Source organism: Besnoitia besnoiti, chromosome I, assembly GCF_002563875.1.
Source record: "Besnoitia besnoiti strain Bb-Ger1 chromosome I, whole genome shotgun sequence".
NCBI lineage: Eukaryota > Apicomplexa > Conoidasida > Eucoccidiorida > Sarcocystidae > Besnoitia > Besnoitia besnoiti.
The window spans coordinates 5,309,481-5,329,726 of record NC_042356.1 but is presented as its reverse complement, the minus strand read 5'-3'; the positions used below and the strand labels follow the sequence as shown (position 1 = coordinate 5,329,726).

Here is a 20,246-nt window from a genome sequence, read left to right as displayed (position 1 = left end):
ACTTCCCGCGAGACAGCTGAGAAAAATCTGCGTCATCTCCACGTCTGCGTAAACGAAATGAAGCAGGTGAGTTGCTTGTATTTGTGTCGAGTGAGTCTGTGCACCAGAGCAACGTCTTCACTGCGTGTTTGTTTCCTGTACAGTTTGCAAAAGGACGTCCCTCTCTCCCACCTCTGGATCTAAGGCTTACGTAGTAGTAGGGCACAAAGTCTCGGCCGCCAGATTCCGTGCTCCCTTTCGCTGCGGTCATCCTCGAGGCCTAAGGCTTTCTTGAGCGCAGCGGCCCCACTATAGCTGTCTTCCCGCTCCCCCGTTTCCTTAGGGCGGGTATGCGGGACTGCAAGTGCCCCAGCACGTCTTTGAGTCAAGTCCAAGATCTGAAGAACGCGCGTCGTCAGGACACGCGCGGCAGCCGCGTCGGACTTCAGCGTGAATCTGTTTTGTTGGCTCCCAGAAACCCGCTGTTTTTATTCAGTGGCTGGGGAAGCTGAGGTTTTGCCGTCCAGATGCGAACGAAACTGAACGATGGCCGCGGCTTGAATAGAGCTACCGACGCATGGTACCACAAAAGCGACGTGCTTACACCATGGCAGACAAGTCGGCTACAGTTCCACCTCTGCTCGCGGGCCTGCGAGCCTCTCGCTCGTCTCTCTTTTTCTCACAAGGAGGGTGCGGTCCCTCGTCAGTTTTACGATGCGGCGTGGCCCTGCAGGCGCCGAGACCATGGCTGTGTGTAGCTTGTTTCACCATCGCGTTTATTCCCTTTCTCGAGGGGCCGGTACTGCCTTTTACTCCGGGAGAATGCGTTGGTTTAAACAGAAAGAATTCGCCAACCTATCTCAGGAGCTCGCCTACGCTCGTTCCTGACGGCGCCGGGGACGGGGTTGTGAGACGTGCAACGGTACGGGGGGAAGAAGCACACCTCGAGGCATTTCCCGACCCCGCCGAACAAGCGGTCGGCTCTCCAGCCTTCGTCGAGCTGAGTGCAGAAGCAAAGAAAGGCGACAGCGATGATGAGGATGAGGAAGGTGGTTCGAGTGGAGACGAAGACGGTGCCAACAGTCAGGGTTCGAAAGAAGCAGAGGAAGAGCCTAGTGGCGGGGGAGGCGACGAAGGCTCCGAGGAAGGAAAGGAGGGGAGCGAAGGTGCCAACGACGGAGAGGCCAGCGCAAAAGCTGAAGAACAGAAGGAGAAAGAGGGTGGAGCAGACGCCTCTGAAAAGGACGAAGAGGGCAGTGCAAAAGCAGAACATGACGAGGCCGAGAAGTCTGAGCAGTCAGACGACCACGACAAGAGCGAACACGTGTCTCACTCCGCGAAGTCCGGCGAGCATGACGATGCCGAGACCAAGCCCTCACACGAAGAGACTGAGGCGAAACAGTCTGGCAGTGCGACGCATTTGCACGCTGCGGGTGGTGGTGGTGGTGGTGGTGAAAAAGAAGAACCTGAACCGGGCAAGTATGGGGGGAAATACAAAGTGCAGTTAAATTTCAAGCCAGAGCTCATCATTCCAAGTGACCTACGCGGCAAGACGGGGCAAGGGAAAGTCCACGTTGACGACCGCGAATGGTTCCAAGTAGAGAGCACGGAACCTACAAAAATCCTCAAGCTCGAGGGCGCCAATGCAGAGGACACATTCTTTCATGAGGTACGCGTGGCGTAGGGCACCTAGAGAATGCGGTGGACTGAATGGAACTGTGGAAGGTTCCGCGGATTGCAAAACAGCAGCAGCAACTCTTGTCACACCATGCGAGTTCCACTCACATGGGCCTCTTCACGACTTGCCCTGGCGTGACTTCAGGGACCTGCATTCGTTGCCTTTCCTCATCCTACTGGAACGACCGGGTCTGTCGACTTTCTTTTTTTTTCCTGTATATGTCTTTCCATTCTGCTGAGATTCATTCAGATGCGTGCTTCTATATTCCCTAAGTACGTGCACTCCATCGACATGCGACATGAACTTGAGGAAGTGTGCGTCTCACTGGGGATCTTTAGAATAGAACTGCAAGGTTTTGACAGGAGCGAGCAATCCATTCTTCAACAGTTCACGAGCCCAAAAGAAAGGATCCATGTGTCGTTGAAGAGAACATGCCAATCTCGTCAGAAAGTTGACGAAAAGCAAAGCTTAACAAGGAGAGTGGGTGCCGCGATCGAGCACCCGGGTGCCCACACAAGAAGTCGCATCACTTCAGCGTAGAAGTTGCAGCGTTTGGAATTCAGCAAGTGATTACGCCGACGTCTCAGCCAATGTTGAAAACTATTTCTACACTTCGCTTGCAGGTGGTCGCAGCCACGCCGGCTTCTGCGTGTTGCCTTGCCCGAATGGTTCGCTGTGCGTCCTGCTTTAATAGTCGCCGCACGTCCCATGCGGCTGGGAAGCTTTGCTCTCGCGTGATGTATCCACTGAAGCGCTGTCTTCCGCTCTGATACACTTGCTTCACTCATTTTCAGGGAACGAGAGGCGAACAAACAAACACCCAGCTTCACACACTTCATTAAGCTGCGTCCACTGCCAGACTGTCTCTCCCTGCCAGTCCGTGTGGAGAGTGCGCAGTTCCATATCTCTCAAGGAGCATCGAAGAATGACAGAAAAATATAGCACAGCGAAGATATCCTACCGTGCGAATGCCGCTTCGAGCGGAGAGCAAGTTCATACGCAAGATATCTCGCTTGCGTCATGTTCTGTATCGACCGCCTTTCCTGAGCGGACTACCGTATGTCTGTCTCTCCCTAATTACAATTAAGGCAATTGTCTCTCCGTGCCCCTCCGACTTGCGCAGATATGCGCATCTATCGAGGCAAGCTCTAAGTGCCTGCACTGGGAGCGGCTGTATTGGCAGCGCCACGCGTGACTAGATTCCAGGGAGTAGCGGCGAGTGACGAGAGACCCAATCGAGGCACACTCGTCCGATGAGATATTTGTGAAAGTGCCAAGAAGTCTTTCGAGAAGCGTCAGCTTTTTTGGCCTTGCCCGTCCACAAGGCACGATCATGACTGTGCGACACATGCCAGGCAAATGACAAAACATCCGGTTGACGCCCTCCCCCGCCGCCCCCCTCGCGTCCAGCGCAGGCGACACACCTGAACGACAGTGCGAGGCCCTTGCGGTAGGAACCGCCTCAGCGCTGGTGCTTCTCAGTCTTCGCAAAGCCTACACGTGTGAAACGAGGCGCTTTGAGTCGACCGCGGACTGCTGCAGAAAACACCTCTGTCGCCTCTTCTGCCCTCCGCGCGTCCCTCCTCCCCTGAGGCGGCGAGCCCCAGACTCTCAACAAGACGCGCACAGAGAGCGCAGGACACCCTCGATGGGCGCGTGGAGACGAAAGCTGCCCGAGAGACGAACACGACGAGACGCACCGGGAGCAGCGTGGACGCAAATCGATTCACAGAAGATAGCGAGGCGCTGCGCAAGATGCCCAGAAAGACTGAGAAAAGTCCGGGCGAAAAGGGCCGCTGGCGGCGTTCGCGGAGCCCACGCCGACTGCGTCACCGCTGGCCTACCTGGCTCGCGTTTGCGGTCGCGCGCTGCAGCGCGTCCACCCGTTCTTGGATTTCGTTTGCCTGCCTCCAAGAAGCTTGCAGCGCAGCTTGGTGCACGCCGAGGACTTGGGCGACGCTGCCCAGGGGACCCGGCTTGAACCGCTCGGCCGCCTCAGACAGCGCGAGACCGACGTCTCCCAGCTGTTCCTCAATGTTTCTCAGGCGCCTGGACATCAACTCCTCCGCTGAAGACGCAAGCAGCGCGCCCCCAACCAAGGAGATATGATTCCCTGCGCTCGGCCGCGCAGCGTCGCCGCAGGCGCCGTCAGGGATCTGTTGAAGCACCGAGGCCTCCACGGCAGCCAGCAGCGTGAGGAGGTCGCGTTGCTGTCGCTCCAAGCCGTCGATGATGTCGGAAACGTACATCTGCCGGCGCTCAATCTTGATCTGCTCTTCACGCAGCGCGTGGATCTTCTTGCTCTCTTCAATCATGGCCTTCTCGACGCTCCCCACTTCCTCAGCCACTTCGTTGAACCGCCGCACGCGCCGCTGCAGCCGCTTTTCCCACTTCGCTAGCACCTCCTCGACTCTCTCGTGCTGCAACGTCTCCAAAGCGACCTGCTGCGGCGGAGGCAGGGCCGCAGCCGTCGTCGCGCCCGCTGCTGCGCCGGCTTGGGCTCCACTAGAGCATCCAGCTGTCTCCCCTGGCTTCCCGGCGGCCTTCGCCGCATCCGTCGTCGCTGCGGAGCTCGCCGCCCCAACGAGCCCGCCCGCCGCCGCCGTCGCGCCTCCCGCCGGCTTTGCTGCAGCAGCCGCCCCGGCTCCAAACGGGGACGAAGAAGTGTTTCCTAAGGGTTTCGCCGCGGTCGGAGCGTCTGTCGACGTGGTCGCCGCCGCGCCAAAAATCGAGGACGCCCCACCGGTCGTCGCGGCCGCGCCTCCTGGCTTCGCTGCGCCGAAGAGAGAAGACGAACCTAGGCCTCCAGCTGCCGCCCCTGTCTCCTTTCCTCCAGCAGCTGAGGCGCCAAAGAGGGAGGACGCAGCCGCAGGCTTCACGGCGTCTTTGTCTGTCTGTGGGGAGCTTGTGCCCTCGGCGGCAGGAGTGGCGGCCGCAGCGGGCTTCGCCGCGCCGAACAAGCCTCCGCCAGTCGCAGGCGCAGTCGCCGAAGTAGCGGCTCCGGACGTCGCTGAGCTCGTTGCCGTGACGGCTCCAAAGAGCCCGCCGGCCGAGGCGCCGCCCCCAAAGAGCGAAGAGCCGGTGCCTGTCGCCGCAGTCCCAGTCGCCCCTCCCGCGGGTTTATCTGAAGAAAACAGTCCTGCGCCCGCAGTTGACGGCTGCGAGGCGCTTGGCACCGCGGCGCCGAAGAGGCCGCCGGTCGTCGCCGGCGCGGTGCCGGCAGTGGGCGGTTGGGCGCCAAAGAGGCCACCGGCGGGTTGGGCTCCAGACCCGGCGCCGAAGAGGCCGCCTCCCGACGCGGCTCTAGTGGCACTCGCCTCGGTACCGGCAGGCTTCGCGAGACCTCCAAAGAGGCTTCCAGCGGCAGTGGAAGAGGAGGGGGCTGTCGCAGGTGTGCCTGCAGCGGCGGTCGCAGGAGCTGCGGCGCCGAAGAGAGAAGGCTTTGACGCTGAGGTTGCTGCCGTCGTCGAGCCGAAGAGTCCCTTGCCTACCCCCAATGCAGACGACTGCCCCGCCGGCGCGCTGGAGCCCCCGAAGAGCGAAGAGGAAGCCGCGCTGCCGCCGCCAAAGAGACCCGTAGAGCCGCCCCCTCCGCCGGAGGGCGCTGAGGCTCCAAAGAGGCCGCCCGTCGCTGGCTTCCCAGCAGCTCCTGAAGCGCCAAACAGCGACGAGCCTGAGGCGGAGAAGGGAGAGGCCGTGGCGCCAAAAAGGCCGCCGCCCGTCGCTCCGCCGGAGGACGGCGCGGCTGCGTTCGCGGCTGACGCACCAAACATGGAGAGAATGGGCACTAAACGACGACGAGGGACGCCACAGCGAACGGGGGAGAAGACAAAACGAAGAGAACGAAGCGACAGCGGCCGCTCAAGCGGACAGTTTTCGAACTAAAAAGACGAGAGAAGCGAGCAGGGAGGGGAGCCCGCCACGAAGGACTGTGCCCCAGACAATACACGTAGAGACGACGACAGTTTTGAAAAGGGGATCAGACGAAAAAGACTGCAAAGTCAAGCTCGATTTTTGACGCCGAAGCCGAGACACACCAAAAAAACACGTCGCTGTCCGGCGGTTGCCAAAGAGGCACCGGAAAACACAAGGATGGACAGCGCTTGCTTCCCCCAGGCGCAGATCCCAACGTCTCTCCCGTCAGAAGTTTTCAGAAACGCCCCGTCCTCCGTTTTTCGGTGGAGAATCAGTGTGCCACCGCCGTTGCGTTCTCCGTCGCGCGACACGGTAAAGCGTCGGTGTTGTTTTGCTGCATTTACCGCGGGAGACAGCGCAGCTACGGCCCCCAGCGCGCATGCAGTGAAGGCTAAAGGCTTACATCTGCATACAACCTGGGTACAGCCGTTTTTCTCGTACGCCTTACACATCCGTCGCACAAACGGCTGCATAAAGGGAGGCATACTACAAAAGCGACTGTGCGCACCCTGATGTATGTGAAAAAGAGCATGGAAAACGTGACCTGCCCAACAGGATCGCCGTTTTTCGGGGTTCTGCGCTCCAACTGAAGTATGTGAGGCGGCCTAACCAAATGTGCCCTGCCTCTCTAGAGAGGTTCATATGCCCACACGCAGTATGCCGCCACTATCAGCCACGACCTGCAGAATGCGAATTCCTGCCGGCGGGAAAATAAAACGATTTGCCGCAGATCTCGCTGAATTTACTTCCTTATTAATGTATCTGGCTGCGGAGATGATCAGAAAGCCCCGTGGCTGATGTATGAGGACTCGAGGAGTCCGTGCAGAGGTCCCCACAAGCATGTGAAATACTTCTTGGAAATTTTTTAGTCAGGCTCGATAGCTATCCTAGTGGAGCACACGTCGTGACGCTGTTGTGAACACGCTTCTTGACGGACCGGCCGAATCCCTAAAAAATTCCACCTTGCGAGTATATCACATATCTCGATGTGGACGCCCTATATACCGCAGCTTCCTTTCAGACATAAGGAGGTTGTTCAGACACGCCACGTTTCCGCTTGTCTGGAGTCCTACATAGCAGTAACGTAGTTAGTTCAGTCGTTACGATCGCAGACCCTAAATCCTAAACAGCTCACTGTTTCTGGCGGCCATCCGTTCTGCCGCACGAAGACTCCCCCAGCCCGCGAAAAACTCCACATCTACTCCACACATTCAAGTGGAGACTGAATGCGTGGATGTCACGAGCTCTTCGACGAGACCAATGCACGCTGTCTCTCCCCGGTCAGTTCGATAGACAAATACACTCATCGCACATGTAACGACGCCGCCAGGAGGGATAGACTCCTTCTCTCCTTAACCTCATCTGGTTTTCGGGCGCGCCGCGGCCTCGATGCAGTGTGGTTGCTGAGGTCGCATCGGCTCGCGGAAAAATCCGCAGCTGGCACAGCAGAAGACAAGATGTCTCCCACACACGTATGAACACGTCTACAAAAAATTGCACCCTCATATATATATATATATATATATATATACTTGTTGAGTTGTTCAGATATGTGTATACGCCGCGCAGGCGGGCGCACCTACGCGTAAGCCGCAGTATGCAAGTTTGTCTGCATAGACCTCGTCGTGCTGCATGCTCCTAAGTGCACACGGCGGAGCGCTAGTTAACTGATGGCTTCCACACGCTGCTGCTTCGGTGTTTTTTCTCGCAAAAGTTCTCTTCAGAAACCGTTCGAGTGGCTTGATTTTGAGGTCTGAAGCACCGCCTGGCGAGCGTCACGGAGGACACTGCCGAGGCACTGAAGGGCGAGCGAGCAGAAGAGGCAGGCACAGTCGGAGAGAGAAAAAGCGGGAGGATAGAGAGGAATCCACAACAGAACACGAGATGCACCGGAGCACCCTCCTGCCTCGCTGGCCTTCGAGAAGACAACGCAGTTCCTGAGCCTGTCAGAAAAACGCGCACATCGACCTCCTGTAAACCCCGGAGAGAGGACGCCTGCCAGAACCCGGCGAGGGCGACGGGGAACGCCGCGCGGAGACACGAGTTGAGCGCGAACGTGCCGCGCCCTTCTTTGGTTTGTCGGAAAACGTCCCGAGGCGCAAAGCGTCCGGCATGTGCGTGACATAAAGCTGTTTCAGTTTTTTCACTTCTTTCCAGACTTCCGGCTTCGCTCCTTCGCCTTCTGGTACTTCCGCAGCACCATACTGGCAGCGGTTTTCCGTCCGCGCGGCTCCCGAGCCTTCTTCAAGTTGCTTCGAGCTCCTGACCGCTGCGCGTCTTTCCCGCTGCCCTTCAAGTCGCGCTCCGAGACCGTCGGGATCTCGCCCCCACTGTCGTCGCCGGCCTCCGCCTCTTTCTTCTTCTCCTTCCTCTTGAACGAGAATGGATGGAACCTGCAGACGCGCCGCACACACGACACGACGCGCGAACGAGTAAAGAAAAGACTTCCCCGCACTCCGCGCTGCGACACACGTGAAAGGCGTCTCGAGGCACCACGGAGGCTCTCTGCGAGAGTCGCTACAGGAGCCTGAGCCGGAATGGACGACAGCACCATGCAGTAAACAACTGAGGCCCTCCGACGACGCCGGGAGCCTTCACCAGAATGCGCTCAGTCTGCCTCGCCAGTCTACTGCACAGCTGACTGTTTGGCTCGCATGGCTACGCGCCGGCTTACTTTCTTCGCTTGCCCGCCCCCCCGCGGCCTGTCCCTCCATCGCCTTCATCGTCTTCATCGGCTTCGTCGTCTCCCGCAGCGCCGGCGTCGTCGTCGGCTTCACTTTCTTCACCAGCGTCTGAGTCGTCTTCGCCTCGCGCTACGTGTCGCGTGCGTTTGCGACCCTTCTCTGAAGACCCCGAGCTCTCGCCCTCCTCCAGAAGCGCCCCAGCCAGCTCATCGAACGACGGCGCGATCCGCTTCTCTGTCTCGCGCTCGCGCTTGCCACCTTTCTTGCCTTCGCTGCCCGCTGACTCGTCCTCGCTGGACGCACCGCTTGCGTCGCTCGCCTCCTCCGCCTTCCGCTTCTTCTTCATCTGCATCTCGACTGCGCGCTCCATCTCCTCGCGCTGGCGCCTGGGGGTACGCGAGCGAACAAGCGAAGCATCGCGTCTCAGACGCGATGCAGACAAACGGGAGAGGGGGGAGGCTGCAGCACAAGCCGAGGGACGACGGTCTCGACCAAAGCCACTCAGACCTCAAGTCGCCAGGCGAGCCAAAACAAAGAAACCCGAGCCGACACACTGAGGAGAAATCAAATGGGGGGCGGCTCACGACAAACCAGAGCTGCGTAGGAACCAAGAGAAAACGCAACGTGAAGACCGGCAGAAACCCGAGCACCGGAGGCAGAGCAAGATCACGTGAAGGACAAAGAACAGAGAGACTGGAAAGAGGAGAAACGACTTACTGGCGCTCAGCCTTCAGCGCAGCTTCTTTGGCTTTGAGAACGCGCAGCTCCTCAGGAGTCTTCGAGATGAAGTGATGATACAGAACTGCGACCGCATACACAAGAAAGACACCGCCCTCGCGACGTGAGCACACGCAGACCTTCCGCTCCGTCTACTCGAAACGACCTCATTCGTTCATGCCTCTCTGTCTGCAGATTGGCAGCTCTCGTCCCTCGAAATGCGTCTCCATTCTCCACTCCGAAGGAACCGCCAGCGCAGCGGCTTGCGCATATCTCGCTGCGTAGGTGTCTATCCATGCAGTCGATAGGCACGGTACGCTTTCGCTCGCTGCGGCTGAGGGCGCGGAGTGGAATCGACGACAGAAAGACTCAAGCACGAAATGAAAAACCCTAAACCCTAAACCCGCAGGCTGCCCGGGCCTCCAAGTCGTCCCGCGACGCGCGCCGTCTCGGCGTCTTCTCTGCTCACCTCCGCCAGCGCAGACGTCTTCTTCGATTTTCACGAGTTGCAGCTCCATTCGGGGGCCGAGCTCGACGAGGGAGACGGCCATTTTCCAGGTCTCGTCTCTGTCGTCGTCGGCTTCGACCTCCTCTTCGTCGTCGTCTGCGGCGCGCTTCTTCCTTCTGTCTTCGCGGAGCAAGCCTCCCTCGGCGCAGGAGCTGAGCAGCGCGTCCAGACTCTGTTTCTTGGCGCGGGCACTCGTTGGGCAGGCGGCGACCGCCGTCTCTGCGTCGAACTCGACGACATTCTCGTCGTCGTCCTCCGCCTCGCTGTCTGAGAAGCAGCTGCCGCGGCCGCCGCGCTCGCGACTGAGCGTCACGTCGCAGATGTCCAGATCGCGCCGCCTGCGCGCGCCCGCTCCCCCCCCGTCGCTCGCCTCGTCCTCCTCCGCCTCGGAGAGCGCGCCGCGCTCGAGCCCCTGCCGCAGGCGCTCCTTCGCGCGCGCCTCGCGCGCTTGCTCGCTCTTCTTCGTCGCCTCGCGCAGGCCGAGACTCTTGAAGATCTTCTTCTCCGCCGCAGGGCGCGTCGCCGCCTCGAGCAGCCGCCGCACGCCAGACGTCACGCCCGCTGCCCGCCGCACCACTGCGTACTGCCGGAACTGGTAAATGAAGCTCGTCTTCGACAGCCCAGAAGACGCCGTCACGTGCTGGCGCCGGTACAACGCCACGCGCCGACAGTCTGAAAGCTGAAGAGCGGATGCATTCGAAAAGAGAGCGGGAATGACGCGACCGGGCCCCTCGGCGCAAGAAGATGCTGCAGCTTAGCCGAGCACACCCCCGGCCTTCCCGCTTCTACTTTACTCAGTCTTCTTCTACATATTCCGAAGTAATTCATCGGAACGCCAGCCGACCGCGCATGCGCCACCCCATGTATATAAACATATATCTATTTATGTGTGCGTTATATGGGACACGCCTACATACTCTAGAAGTGCAGATCAGCACGCATGACAACTCTCTCTATCTGCTCGACGACACAGTGCAAGCAGGTGGACGGCGCCCAGCTCGATGAAAGCGCATCTCCTTGCGACGGTGTGGCATTTGTCGCTTCGCCAGAGGCGTGCGGCGCATGAGAAATGGAAAATGTTTGCGTTTTCCTCTCTTTTTTTTGATGTTATCCCGCCGCCTCGGGCCGTGGAGGCTCGTGCCGACGTTGAAGCGGCGCGGTTTCGCGGGGGGCGGCGGTCGGGCGAAGCACGTCTTCCTTCTTCGCGCTGCTGCTTACTGCGACATTCTGGACGTCTATGGCAGGAAAGACGTTTTTCATCATTTTTGTGACGAGCTGTTCCACGTCGCGCGCTTTGAGTGCGGCGTGGTCGCCTGGCGGCTCATCTTCGCCGGCCTTCTTGTCTCGCTTTTTCTCCTTCTCGCCTGCGCTGCCGCCGCTGAAGAGGAGGAGGGCGGGCGAGCGGAAGTCGCGGGCGTCGTTCCGTGCCTTGGAGCCTGCAGCCTTGCGGATATCTTTCATCAAAGTGAATTTTTTAACGAGGAAGGTGAGTGTGGGTCCGTTCGGCAGCTGCGCGACTTTCAGGTAGACGCCAGCCTCCGTCTGCGAGAGGGCCTGCAGGTGTGTCACGCCGAGGAGCGAGGAGACAGCAACGAAGTCCTTCAGTTTGTTGCTGCGCTTCTCCCTCAGCCGAGAGCTGCAGTAGGGCGACATGAGCATGCGGAGATCCTGCACGAGGAGTCGCGCCGAAGGCGTCAAGCGGCCGCGCTTCACGACGAACGAGCAAGGCGCAGAGGCCGATCCCGAGAAGGTCGACGCATGCCGGCTGTCCTGAGGCTCCTCCGCCGCCCCAGGCTTCCCTGGGCGCGCGTGGGGTGGCGCGGCACGCCGCGAGGCCTTTCCTGTGCGGCGGCGGCGACCCATCGCGGCGACCACGCGGAGACAGAGAGGAGGCGGAGCACAGAGAAGAAGCGAGCGAGCGCCCAGCGGCGCGAGAAGAGGGCGCGAGGCAGCGCGGAGGCAAGGAGATCGAGGGAGAAGGAAGGATCAAAGAAGACAACGCATTGCGAGAGGACGCGGACAGATGAGGCCGAGGGCCGTTGGCACCTCGCGTTTTTTCGTGCAGGAATGAGGGGAAACCAGATGGAAACGCGCGCGCTGAGGAAACAGAGAAAGACCAAAATGCAGGGCGAGACACAGAAACAGCACGGACTGCGACTTTTTCGGGATTTTTCTCTTCTTTCCGCCGCAGAGCGACTCAACGGCCACTGTCCGCCGTGGCGCTTTGTGGGGGAAGCCGCCGCAGACAATTCGCGAATGCAGAAAAAGACACGGCGCTCTTCCCTCGCAGACGCAGAAAATCTCTCCGTTCGAGCGAGAAGAGAAGATCTGTCCGTTACGCTGAGACCTTGCTTCTCTTCTCGCCTTGCGGAAGGCTCCGCGCTTCACTCACTTCAAGGATTTCCGCTAAGCTGAACTGCATGCGGCGCTCGCGCTTGCATGCCGTCTCATCGCTGCAACCCCGGCGCGACTCGAAGCCAGACGGCGTGTCGACTCGGAACTCTCCATGTCGCGCCCGGACTACGAGTGAATGCCCTCTCGCGCCAATTTTTTCTCTTTCGTTAGATTCGACTCTTCGGCGGGTTGTCTCTTCGCCAGGCGACACCCCCGGCGCGACGGCCAGCGCTCGTCGCCCCAACTGTGTGCACGTAGAGAGACAAGGCCAGTCTCGTCTGCTGCCCTGCAGGCATTTTCATTGACTCGCCGCCTGCTTCTGCGTTTTTGTCACCTCACCCGACTTCTTCTCGCCGCGCATGCGCGCGCTGCTTCTGCAAAGCCGCTTGGGGGAACGTGCCTCGAGGACGATGCCTGCAGCGGCCGCGAGCCGCCCGCGCCGTTGCTCGATCTGCGCCACTGTCTCTCTGCGTTTTCGGGCTTCTCACTCGTAACCATCTCCCCGACTCGCAGTTTCTGCTGGGTGGCAATTCCACGGAATCTCCCTGCTGTCGCGCCGGCCTTCTCGTCTTTCTTCACACGACGCCTTCACCGTGCATCAGCCGACTTTGCCAACGGACGGCGCGGTACACCGCCAGGGATTTCTCTCTTTCATCTCGCAGACCAGCATTTCTCTGCGCCGGTGTGTGCATGCAGTCCTACGACAGGGCGTCTCTCACGCAGACTAGAGGCTTGCGACCGGCGCGTAGCCTCGGCGCTTGCAGCCCTTTTCGGGGCCTGTGTCCCTCTCCGCCTCTGCGCCGCCCCTCTCCGCACGGAACTACGCGGTCGCTTTTGGAGACTTGTTTGGTTGAGTGGATTCGCTAAGAATGAGTCTTCGGACTCCGGCGCTTCCGGCGGACTTCGCCTACTTCGCAGCGTGGTACGGCCGCGTGCCCTCGTTCGCCGACCTGGCTGACTCGGGCTACAAGCTCTCTTGCGCAGACGAGTGGTTTTCCTGGAGAATCGCAAACCTCAACTCGCTCTACCTCACGCGAATTCACCACGCCGGTGCGTCAAAACGGGCGGCGTGCGACTCATAAGTCTCGGATGTCCTGTATCTTCGATAGGCATGCTAAGCCTCGCACACTCATCTACACACCCTCCTACGGCCATACGCATCTCTCTCCCCGCCCTAGATAGCTATATATGTTTTTTTTCTTGTGCGAAGGGTTCTGAGGCGCTCTGATATGTTTTGTGCATGCGCTGGCGGCGGCCAGCCTCTAGCTAGAAAGGGAGCAGCGGGGCGGGGTACGTGCGCCTTGAGGCCAAGCCATGTAACTGTTTCGCTCTTTGGAGTTCTCTTCACGCGCGAAACAGAATTCAGCGCGCTCTTGCGTCACCATGCATATCCAGACGCACATACGCACGCATTCACCAGTGCATCTCTTTGCACATATCCGTGCATATCTTCTCTCGGCTCTCTGGCGACGAGCGGCTAGGGCCTTCCCCATGCCGCACACAGAGTGAGAGCGTTTCACGACCTACTTTTTCTTAGTCTCGTCGAGCGCATCTCGCGGCTCGCTTCCAGTGCGCCGCACGCGGCAGGTAGCAGGGAGAGACGCGAAGGGCATCGCTCTTTGTTGCACCACTGTCTCCGCTTGGTTGTCTCGTGTGGTATCTGCGCAGATCATCAGCTCGCCCGCGTCTGGCTGGAGGGCCTCGACGATGTGATGTTTTGCCACCGCCTGAAGCGATTGCCTGTGGAAGAGCGGCCGGCGAGCATGCAGCAGAGATTCCGTCTCAAGTATCCGCTCAACGACGTATGGACTTACCGCGACCTTCCGCCCCATGCGTAGACGACGCGCCGAGCGAAGGCCGTCCTCAGCGGGGTAGCCTTCCGCGCGAGTGTTTCCTTCGTGTCTAAGAAGCTGCAAGAGCTCGCTCCGGGGGCCCAGTACGGGATCCACTCGCCGAAGAACTTGACAACATTCTTGAGAACGTGCTCATCACACCGCCCGTCCTGCAGGTGCGTCTCCTGGCCTGTTGCCGGCGATGTCTCTGCGGACTCGGCGCGGTGCGGTTGTTTTCTGTTTTCTGTCCTTTTGTACTGTCTCCCTGTCTACTTGCGCGGTCGCCCTGTCTTCTTGCAGTCTCTGTTGCGTTGCGGCCGCGCAGAGCACTTCTGCCGCGTTGTGAGCCGTTCCTTATCCTCTACGCGTACCGCGTGCCGTCCGCGGCTGCTGGTTTAGTAGCGCGCGACTCCACTGGAACCCAGAGACTCAGCCCATGAGGTGGTGGCTGCGGCCGACCAGGGGGGCGAGCAAACGAGAGAGCAGTTTTGGCGAAGCGTTCTCTCAGAGTTTAGTACTTCCGTTTAGAATTCGGATTTCCGCGACTTTGTAGCTCGCCGGTGTCGCGTGCAGCCTGACGATTTTGAAGGTGTCTAGGAAACCCATTCAGGAAACGGGTGACGCGAAAAACTCTGGCGGCTCAGGGGAGGGCGACGACGTATCTCGTGTGGCGCGGTTTCATCGCACCCCCTGCGTGTGCGGCCGGAGCCAGCCGGTGCGGTTTAGGGTTTCGCTTTTTGCTAACCCTAAACCCTAAACCCTTCCTTCTTTGCTTTTCGTGAAGAGATTCGCTGCGCAGATGGGTCGCTCGCACGGCCTGTCGCCAGCCCTCGACGACGACGGCAGCGATGCCGCTGGCGGAGGCGTCTCGCAGTCGGCGGCGGAGGCGAGGCTTTCTCTGTGCGATCTTGAGCACTTTTGGAGTCTGAGTTTAGGGCAGCTGTCTGAAGACGCGTCAGCTGCGGCCGTCGAGGAAGGCCTCTTGTGGAGTGACGTCGCCCGTCTCTTCTCAGCATGGGAAGAGACACGCGACAAGCTGCTGAAGAGGGGTGACGTCCTCGTCATACGGCTGAAGCGTCTCGCGCTCTTTCTGCCTGAGAACGGCGACGCTCACACGCGAGGCAACTCCGCAGCGGTCGGCGGGGGCGGCTCTTCAGGTGACGATGACTTTCTCGGATTCATTGGCAGACAGCGGGAACGCAAGGGGGCCGAAGCGGCGCTCGAGGAGCTCCGCCTTCTCAAGAAAGCAGAAAAGGAGACCGAAGCCCTGCGGCTCTTTGACGTCTTCCACGAAATGTTGCAGCGCAGATGTGCGGCCGCCACAGGTCGCACGGCGGACATGACCATGGTAGGCGGAGAGGTAACAAACGAAAGTGCAGCAGTCTCCGTCCTGGAGGGCCTAGGCGGCGCACGAGACGGCCAGTTGAAGGCAGGGGCTGACCTGCAGCGTCACGTTAAAGGTAAAATGTTTGCGTTTTTCGGCATGCCTGGTGACGCTCGAGCGTCGCCTTCGCCAGGCGCTAGGGATCTCACAAACACCTACGGGGGCCAGGCGTTACACGGCGCCGCACGCACGCCCGCGCTGGACAGTACTCGCAGCGCCGGGGGTCGGTGCGGCCTTTCTTGCTCTCATGCTCTATGCGCGATGAAGCGCGTGCCCGGAAGCTTGCCGTCCATGATCCACATCCAGCTCGAGCGCATTCAGAAAGTGTCGAGAGAGATGAGAGCCATCCTGCTGGAGTTTCTGAAGGTCCCTGTTGCGCTTTCGCCTGCGGGTTCCAGGACGAAAGGCGAGAAAGGGCTCGCAGGCTCCGCGCGGCCACGGGGTACCGAGGGCAGTGGAGCGTCGTGTCGTCTGCCGGTCATGCAAGCTGCGAAGGATAGCAGCTGCGGTTGGCTCCCGCAGTGGCAGTATGTTCTCCAGCTGCGCCTCCTGTGTGAGGCGCGCGCCCACGCGCAGCTCGTGGAAGAGACGCCTGCGGCAGGCGCCGCCGCCAGCGAAGCTTTCCAAGCCATCAAGTGTTCAGAGGGTGACCGCCTTGCAGACAAAGCAGTGCGGAGAGAAGGCTCTCCCGGCAACGCGCAGGCGCCGCCATCTGCACGCCTTTCGGCGAGGGAGGAAACTGCGGGAGCCGCGGAAACATATGCCAGTGGTGGTAGCCTGGTGAATGTCGGTTCAAATGTGACAACAGTCCGCGCGCTGAATGCACAGCCGAAGGACTCCCCTCAGAGGGAAGAGACTGCCGAGCGTCCTTTATCGCCACGACTTCGTGACGCGCTGCTCGAGACGTCACGCGCATGTGAAGCGATTCTTGTGTCTGCGGGTATGGGGCTTGGCACCCTGCGCGCGCTTGAAGCAGCGAGCAGCAGTGGCACACTTCTGGAGGCCGGAATAGGAGAACTTCCGCGGCCATCAGATCCCACCCGTGACTTGGGAAATGGCTTAGACACGTTACTGGGACAGTTGCCGATGTGTGTACGTGCACTGAACGCGATTTCCCGACTGCCCGCTGCATATCGCGTCTTTGGCTGATTCTCAAAGTTCGCAAGTCAACACTCTCAAAAAAATGCTGTCTCCCGTTCAGTCGAAGAGACACCCTGCGTGTGAACCGTTTATCAGGGCGGATAACCCCTGCCCACAGAGCCTCTGTGTAAGAATCACCGTTCCTAAGTGAGCCATGCTCGATATCAGAGGATGCTTACAGAACCATTCCTTCTTCTACATTTGCACTTCGTAGAACGCCACGTGGATATTAATCCACATCACGCCTAATCTCTAGTTCCCGTAACGGTCGTGACGTACGCCGAGAATACGGTCAGATATTTCAGGGTCGTACTCCTGTGGGAGTTTGGAGTACTCGATTCAGAGCGAAACACGTCGGAATGTGTTTAGCACGAAAAAATGATTTAGTTAGTTCGCTGCTAAACACAGAAGTCGACGCGGTTTGTTCTTCCTTCTGCACGCCAGAGCCCAATCCTACTAATGTTTAACGAAGTACGTGTAGGTCTCATTCTTCCATCGTTCTGTCCAAATATATGTCGGTCTCACACCCTGCACTGCGAGGGGTCTACAACGAAGCAAGGCATCATCACCCCAGAAGATTAGGGTAAAAACCAAAAACATCTCCCTTTGAGACCGCTCCGTAAGGTCTCTGCCGACAGCACCATACGCCGCAGTTTCAACCGCCCAGCAAGTTCCGACAAACCTGACCAGCCAACTGATCGGCGGCAACGAAGCCGCCGTGGCATCAAGACTGTATCTCTCAGAGTCACCGGTAACGCAAAACACGCATATCTCACGCCTGCTCGCTGTCAGGCAAAAACTTCTGAAACCCCATACACCTTTGCGAAGGTCTGCAAAACGAACTTGAGGTCTCCATTTTTTTTTTCACGCAATCGAAGGCGCGCGACAAACAAAAAGGCTCTGAGTTGCAGAGACGGTAACGAGCCTTCGGCGGAGGCTGGCACTGCATATTACCCATTTCTGGAAAACATTTTGCTTGAGGAAAGCAGTTACAACCTCCAAATAGTCCATAGCACTGTGCGATGCACGCAGGAGTTCAGTTTCCCGTCTCGCGTGTGGAGGTCAACCATGAGATCTTGCAAGACTCCATCCTTGGTAGGAGGCCACACGCTATGGCCTTTGTCGCCGCGACACTAAGCAAGAACGCTCTTATAAACGTCTCCTGCAGACTATGAAAAACACGGGGGCCACCTTCACGATGCCAAGAACCGCCTGGAGACTGACACATTTGTCGCTGCCCGTCAGTGTCATCGAGTCTTGCCGACAACGAGCAGTTACTGGAACGACACAGCGTTTAGCGTATTGAACAAGAAAGAGCACACGTTCTCCCGTGTAGCACTGCAGAATCAGTATACTGCGTAAGCAACGTACAATCCGGCCACGAGACCGAGAGATAACGCGATCACTGTGAGGGGGCCAGTGAAATCTTTTTCACCGAGATTTTCTATCTTTGTCCCACAATAAATGAACCCGAGGGTCCCCGTCCAGCCGTGAGTAAGGGCCAAAAAAAACATGATGATAGCATACCACCATATGTCATTCACGACGGGGACTCCCTTGAGTTTGTAACCTGCCAGGAATGGTATGTAAAAGAGAGCCCGACTGAAAGCACTCAACAGCAGATACTTTCGCGGCAGCATGAGCCATGAAAGCCACGCGGCCGTACGAGACAAATCGGGGAGCGATCGGCCTACCAGATCTCCAATTCCATAGACGCCGAAGAGAATCAAGAAGTGGTTGGGGAAGGATTGATTGTAATTCAGTAATGTAGGCCCAAGAAGCGGGTAAATATTCAATGTAATAAAGAAGGTGACGAAAACAGCTGACATCTCGGGTGCGACGTCCAATGCTACGCGCCATAGACTGCGTGCATCGGTATCAGCGGCACAGCTTTCATGAGTGATTTGCTCCTGCTGCTGCTCGGTGAGTCTCTGGTTAGCCCCGCCGTGCTCAGGAATAGAGTCTACAATAGTCTGCATTCCTTCCTCCTCAAGCATGTCTCCTTCGAGACCACATTCCATCGCTTCAGCAGCCGCTGCAACCGCGGCTATTTCACGCTCCTGGCGCCGCCTTCTGGCGAGCTCAAGTCTCTGCTCTCGTTGCTTTGCAGCTCGCCTCAGCGCGTGGCGCGCCCAGGGTTGCTGCATAAGAATGGAAACACCAGCGGAGTACAACACGGAGACCAACGCCGCAAACAGGAACACCGCCCAGGCTGTCGTCGTGACGCCCACGCGCGCATTCAAAGGGAACCATGCGAAACTCAGCAAGGCGCTGAGGCTGAACGCCACTAGTCCTGCCATCCCTTGGCCTACACACACGGACATGACAAGACGAAGAGAAATACGTCGACGTAGCAGACGGCAGGGGCCCCAGAGCCAAAAGGCAGCAGTAACCAGGCAGCTGACGAGACATTCTGCGGTGCACGGTGCAGAGAAGCGAATGAAGAATCACTGCAATAAAGCAGTGCTAAATGCTAGCCCCCTCCCCAACAACTCAGTCAAACAACAGCGCCAGAGAGCATCGCAAGTCATCACTCCTGCTATGTTGCGCGCAAGAAGGAACGGAACATGATATGCACTGTGAGAATTGCCGCTCAAACCAGCAACAAGAAAATCACTAGCACCAGTTGTATGTGTGCTTCATCTGTCATTTAGAGTGCAGGCCCACGGCTAAGTGATCTCAGGAACCGCACCAGTGCTCAACTTCCTGCATGCTCATCTATCTGCTTGCTTACCAACGGACACAGCGCCCACGAAGTTCTTAGGCATCACCCCGGCAATAAGAAACCCTGCACCTTGAAGAAGCCCAGAGCTCACCCCCATCAAAAAGCACATGATATGCATACAGATAAACGCAATATTCGCCGGCAGATATACAACGACGGGTGTGAGGACAGACAGAAAGATAACAGCCGACCAGCCGCCAACTATAATGAATCTCGCCCTCAAAGCCCCTACGTAAAGGAGAGATAGCTGAACCAAAAGATTCGCGATTTGAAACATTGCCAAAAACGAATTTTCCGCGTTCACTGTAGCTTCGGGGAACAGGCTTTCACTCATGTATGGAGCCAAATTAAGAGAAAAGTTCCATCCAATGAGACTCGTAAACCCGAGCAGAAGAAAGACGACTTTTCCCATCAATTCAGCCTTGGCCGTAAAGGTTGCTGAGCCGCGAGACCTCACCATATCATATATGCCATCCGCAATAGATTCAGGGCCACCGTAGCTCTCTCCCTCATCCGCAGAGCCTCCTTCCGGCGCAGAAGTGGCCCCAGTGGGGTATGCTGAAGCGTCATCTGTGCTGGGGGCTGCTCTGTCTCGTACGGGGAAGTCTACTGTGCTGGGCACCGACGGATACCGGAAACTCACTCCATAAGTGCCCGCAGCTCTTGGGACTGTCTCCTGCGTTTGAGGGAAAACACGCGTCTTGGCGTGGTGCCACGTAAGAAAAGAAAACAGCCGCCCGAAAAACGATTGGTGCCTCACCGGGAGTGGCGGCTGCGGGGATGCAAGAGATACATGGCTAGGCCACGCCGCCGCCGCCGGCTCCGATATTGCTCGAGAATGGGGACTACGGTATGTCCGCCCAGGTGAGGCCCTTCCATGGCTTTGAGGGGCTGACGCCGCGGACGCTGGTCGCGGGTGGGACGACGAATCAAGGCGGTTGGCCTGCGGCCAGACGGGATATCGAGTCCCTAAGGCGCAGGGACTGCATTTGCAGTCCGCAGCTCCCGTGTGGTCGGGCAGAGGATCCATATGAAACTGAACGAGACCCGATAGTGGTCAGCATTTGACTGGTCACCCGCATGCGTCTATCTCCTCCTGGCCTCCACTGGCGTGAATCAAAAGGCTGAAGCTGAGGCGTGGCGAGTTGAGAGCCGCTGCACAAAATTAGATTCAAGCTGTACATTCAAGTACTGGAACATATCAATTGCGGCCAGAATGCAGAGCATAATAGTCGCCGACACCTCATTGTTTCGTATTCACCCACTCCACCAGTATCGGCGGTCAGATCA

General features: G+C 58.5%; 6 protein-coding genes across 6 annotated transcripts; 3 read left to right on the top strand and 3 right to left on the bottom strand.

Annotated features, from left to right (window-relative positions):
- Positions 1–586: 586 nt before the first annotated feature.
- Positions 587–1,663, top strand: BESB_007600 (uncharacterized protein; the record flags this gene model as incomplete). Its single annotated transcript, XM_029359514.1, has 1 exon — positions 587–1,663. The coding sequence occupies one exon, from the start codon at positions 587–589 to the stop codon at positions 1,661–1,663; it is 1,077 nt and encodes a 358-aa protein (XP_029222427.1).
- Positions 1,664–3,486: 1,823 nt separating this feature from the next.
- Positions 3,487–5,430, bottom strand: BESB_007590 (uncharacterized protein; the record flags this gene model as incomplete). The annotated part of the gene is made up of 1 exon (XM_029359513.1): positions 3,487–5,430. One exon carries the CDS (start codon positions 5,428–5,430, stop codon positions 3,487–3,489), a length of 1,944 nt encoding a protein of 647 aa, XP_029222426.1.
- Positions 5,431–7,715: 2,285 nt separating this feature from the next.
- On the bottom strand, positions 7,716–11,344 carry BESB_007580 (brix domain-containing protein; the record flags this gene model as incomplete). The annotated part of the gene is made up of 5 exons (XM_029359512.1): positions 7,716–7,965; positions 8,247–8,642; positions 8,974–9,058; positions 9,443–10,160; positions 10,700–11,344. 5 exons carry the CDS (start codon positions 11,342–11,344, stop codon positions 7,716–7,718), a joined length of 2,094 nt encoding a protein of 697 aa, XP_029222425.1.
- A 1,400-nt stretch (positions 11,345–12,744) lies between these two features.
- BESB_007570 (uncharacterized protein) lies at positions 12,745–13,713 on the top strand (the record flags this gene model as incomplete). The annotated part of the gene is made up of 2 exons (XM_029359511.1): positions 12,745–12,925; positions 13,544–13,713. 2 exons carry the CDS (start codon positions 12,745–12,747, stop codon positions 13,711–13,713), a joined length of 351 nt encoding a protein of 116 aa, XP_029222424.1.
- A 793-nt stretch (positions 13,714–14,506) lies between these two features.
- On the top strand, positions 14,507–16,240 carry BESB_007560 (uncharacterized protein; the record flags this gene model as incomplete). The annotated part of the gene is made up of 1 exon (XM_029359510.1): positions 14,507–16,240. The coding sequence occupies one exon, from the start codon at positions 14,507–14,509 to the stop codon at positions 16,238–16,240; it is 1,734 nt and encodes a 577-aa protein (XP_029222423.1).
- Positions 16,241–17,577: 1,337 nt separating this feature from the next.
- On the bottom strand, positions 17,578–19,986 carry BESB_007550 (nucleoside transporter protein; the record flags this gene model as incomplete). Its single annotated transcript, XM_029359509.1, has 2 exons — positions 17,578–18,539; positions 18,966–19,986. The coding sequence occupies 2 exons, from the start codon at positions 19,984–19,986 to the stop codon at positions 17,578–17,580; spliced, it is 1,983 nt and encodes a 660-aa protein (XP_029222422.1).
- Positions 19,987–20,246: the final 260 nt, after the last annotated feature.